The following is a 3,222-nucleotide window of genomic DNA, read 5'->3' on the forward strand; positions in this document are numbered from 1 at the left end:
AAAAATCTTTTTTAAAGAATACAATTTTGATATTATTTTCTTATTTTATTTTAGTTTTTCTGTATGTAGATAAAAAAATAATTTAGTACTTTCAAATATACTTACAAATTGAGGTCCAAATGTAATTTTCACATATTAAATTATAAAATATTTTATTTTACTAAATATTTTACGAAAGTTATCAAGCAAAAATTTGATTTTGAAAAGTATGATTTAATTTATATACATAGCTACTAATTGGTTTTCAGAAATTTAAAAATAATAATACCAAACTGTTGAATAATAAATATAAAAACCGGTTTTTATAACGAAGAAATTGGCAGTAGTAGCAAAGAATATTTAAGTATTAGATTTTTTTAAATAGGAATTAATTACATATGTATAAAAATATTACCTTATTTTTTTTAAATATTTACTCTACAATAAGGTAGGTTGTGAAATGATTATTATGTAAATTTTCTACCTATTAAATATATTGTAAATTGGTCAGTAATAAACAAGAATGGTTTTATAACAAATATTATGTTATATTTTATTTTGATAATATAAATTATCGGTTGTAATGATTTACAATTATTGTTGTATATACCTACTATATTTACATAATATAATATTACTTGTATGAATACGCTTAGCACATTATTAAGGAAAGTTGAATATGTTTTAATCGCACTAAGAAGAGAAGGTCGGAAGATATAAAACATCAACTAAGGCAATAAAAATGACATAGTATTTTTGCCAAGCACTTATCTGCACTTACTTTCATAGGTGAGCGAACGCCGACGAAAAACCAGCCGGTATCAATGCGAACCTGTTTTCTCTCACTGCATACTCTCTCGAACGAATTGAATCGCAGATGTTATAATTTATTTTCGTACATCTTATCGACTGAATAATATTTTGCTCGACATTCGAAATGTTCGCCTTTCTTTTTGGCGGTCAATTTGGGTCAGCGCTCGGTCTTGAGATAATAAAACCCACGTTCCCGATACCAAAATCAGTATAGATTTTCGCACATTTGAATAATAATTATTTACAGTACCTACTTTTTCCATTTACGGAAGCAATGACCGGTTATGATTTTTGCTGAGAGCTGTAAGATAATACGCCCATTGTTTTGTGAGTCATTTTTTTTAAATTATGTAAATTATATTCATTCAAAGAAAGCAGACAATTCACTTGTTTTTTTTAAGTCTTGCTTCAGTGACAGGTGTGAAAATTTAAAACAATGGTTAAACATGAAACATAAAGATATTTATTTACAGAAAGCTAAGTATAATACAGATGATATCGTTATGACGGTGGATGATGACATAGATAATTTGATGATAAGCGATCGATGACAACATACGAAATGACTGAATTCATGAGGGATGATTGTACGCCAGGTTATGACGTACCCTCTGAGATATTTTTAGTGATGCGGGGATCCGTAACGGGTGGATGGCACTGGTACTCCGTATGATCCGGCGGGGACAGCGATGGTGTTATATCCGCCGCCTCCCGATGGTCCGGAGAATCCTCCGAGTGAGATTCCTGATCCGTGACCGATCGATGATGAGAATCCTCCTCCGATAGAATGTCCTCCTGAAATACCTCCAAAGCTACCTCCGAAGCTGCTTCCTCCTCCGTGTCCACCGCTGGAATATCCTCCACTGGAGTACCCTCCGCTGGAATATCCACCTCCTCCAGAATATCCTCCACCGCCGGAGTATCCACCGCCACCACCGGAATATCCGTGAGATTCTTGTTCGTATTGGGCTACTTGAAGACCTTGCTTAACGTGGCCGAGTTCAATACCAACAACGCGTTCTTCGTAATGAGGAACTCCATATACTGGAGAAGGAGGTCCGTATGAGCCTGAGATTCCATGTCCTGATGAGTGTGATGATTGGTAGGCTTGGTTTTGGATTTCGTCTTTCAATAGAATGTGTTTGATTTCTTCGAGGAGATGGGGGTCTACGTATTGTCCTTCTGAGGTTTGGTATCCGGAAGGCACTGCGTGGTAGCCGCCTCCTCCACCTAGAAGGCCACCGCCGCCGCCTCCGTGGCTGAATCCACCACCGCCACCTCCGTGACTGAATCCACCACCGCCGCTTCCAAAGCTAATTCCACCACCGTGGCCTCCTCCTCCGCCTAGAAGAAGAAGTGGAGCAGGCTGCTGATAGGAATATCCTACTGGTGGCTCTGCCGCCACGCAAGCGACGAGCGCTGAAAGCGCCAACTAGAAATAATAATAAAAATATATGTTAATATGCATACATCGTATAATTATTCATATGAAAGGAAATTTATATCTGAGATATCTTTTCTATCGCGGCATTATAAAGATTTGCATATTTTTTGTTAATAAAATCACATTTAATACAATCCAGTTATATTCGAATGAACTCATAAAATATTCACAATTCCAATCAATTTTTAAATTTCTAAAAAAAGAATGACGTTGATAATTATTATATAAGTATACAATATCTTCAAATGGTTATATGAATATTATTAATATATTTTAATATGTAAATAAAATCGAGAGTATTTTTTCCTCTACAATATAATCAAAACTAAAACGTAAATGAGTTTATTTTCAATAAATAAATATTTGTTATTCATTATCACAACTGTTTTATTGTAAAAAAATCCTTTAAAGCTTTGAGCTTTAAATAAAAATATTTTTATTTACGAACAACACTATAGTAGTATAAATATCCACACTGCTTTTATAAAAGCTTCCGTTGGGAATTTTTCCTTTTCACACTTTCATTTTCCGTAAGGTAAAAAACTCACACTTCAAACACTTTTTAATTATTTTTTAACTTTAAAAAAAAAAACTGAAAGTTAAATGTATTATTATGTTGTTAATAATATCCAAGCTGAACCAAATAGACTTACTATTGACAGCTTAGCCATATTCGGGTCGATTGTTTGTAACGGGGAGTTGAGAGCGATGTGGCTTCCAAAAATTTGCCCCCCGTTTTTATATGGCAGACTGGACCCCCATTTCTCAAGTACGGGGGGGGCTCATGAGATGCCCGACAACTTTTACTTTGTGCATCATACAGACAACGCTTCTCCGCGTACACATACTTACGATGGTCTGTTACTTTATCGTTGTAAACGTATTTTTTTATATTATACATATATATTTTTATTATTTCGGACCGCCGATCAATTATGAGGCACATTTTTATTTGCAGTGTTTCGGCAATGAAAAGATGCTGGACG

At 34.5% G+C, this 3,222-nt stretch overlaps 1 protein-coding gene across 1 annotated transcript; it reads right to left on the reverse strand.

Annotated features, from left to right (window-relative positions):
• Positions 1–1,233: 1,233 nt before the first annotated feature.
• On the reverse strand, positions 1,234–2,942 carry LOC147064534 (uncharacterized). Its single transcript, XM_085957562.1, has 2 exons — positions 2,890–2,942; positions 1,234–2,224 (listed from the first exon to the last, which is right to left on the reverse strand). Exons 1-2 carry the CDS (start codon positions 2,905–2,907, stop codon positions 1,415–1,417), a joined length of 828 nt encoding a protein of 275 aa, XP_085813688.1. The 5' UTR covers positions 2,908–2,942; the 3' UTR covers positions 1,234–1,414.
• Positions 2,943–3,222: the final 280 nt, after the last annotated feature.

The sequence above is a fragment of the Rhyacophila brunnea genome, unplaced genomic scaffold, assembly GCF_057557595.1.
Source record: "Rhyacophila brunnea isolate RB1 unplaced genomic scaffold, BYU_Rbru_1.0 scaffold_7, whole genome shotgun sequence".
NCBI lineage: Eukaryota > Metazoa > Arthropoda > Insecta > Trichoptera > Rhyacophilidae > Rhyacophila > Rhyacophila brunnea.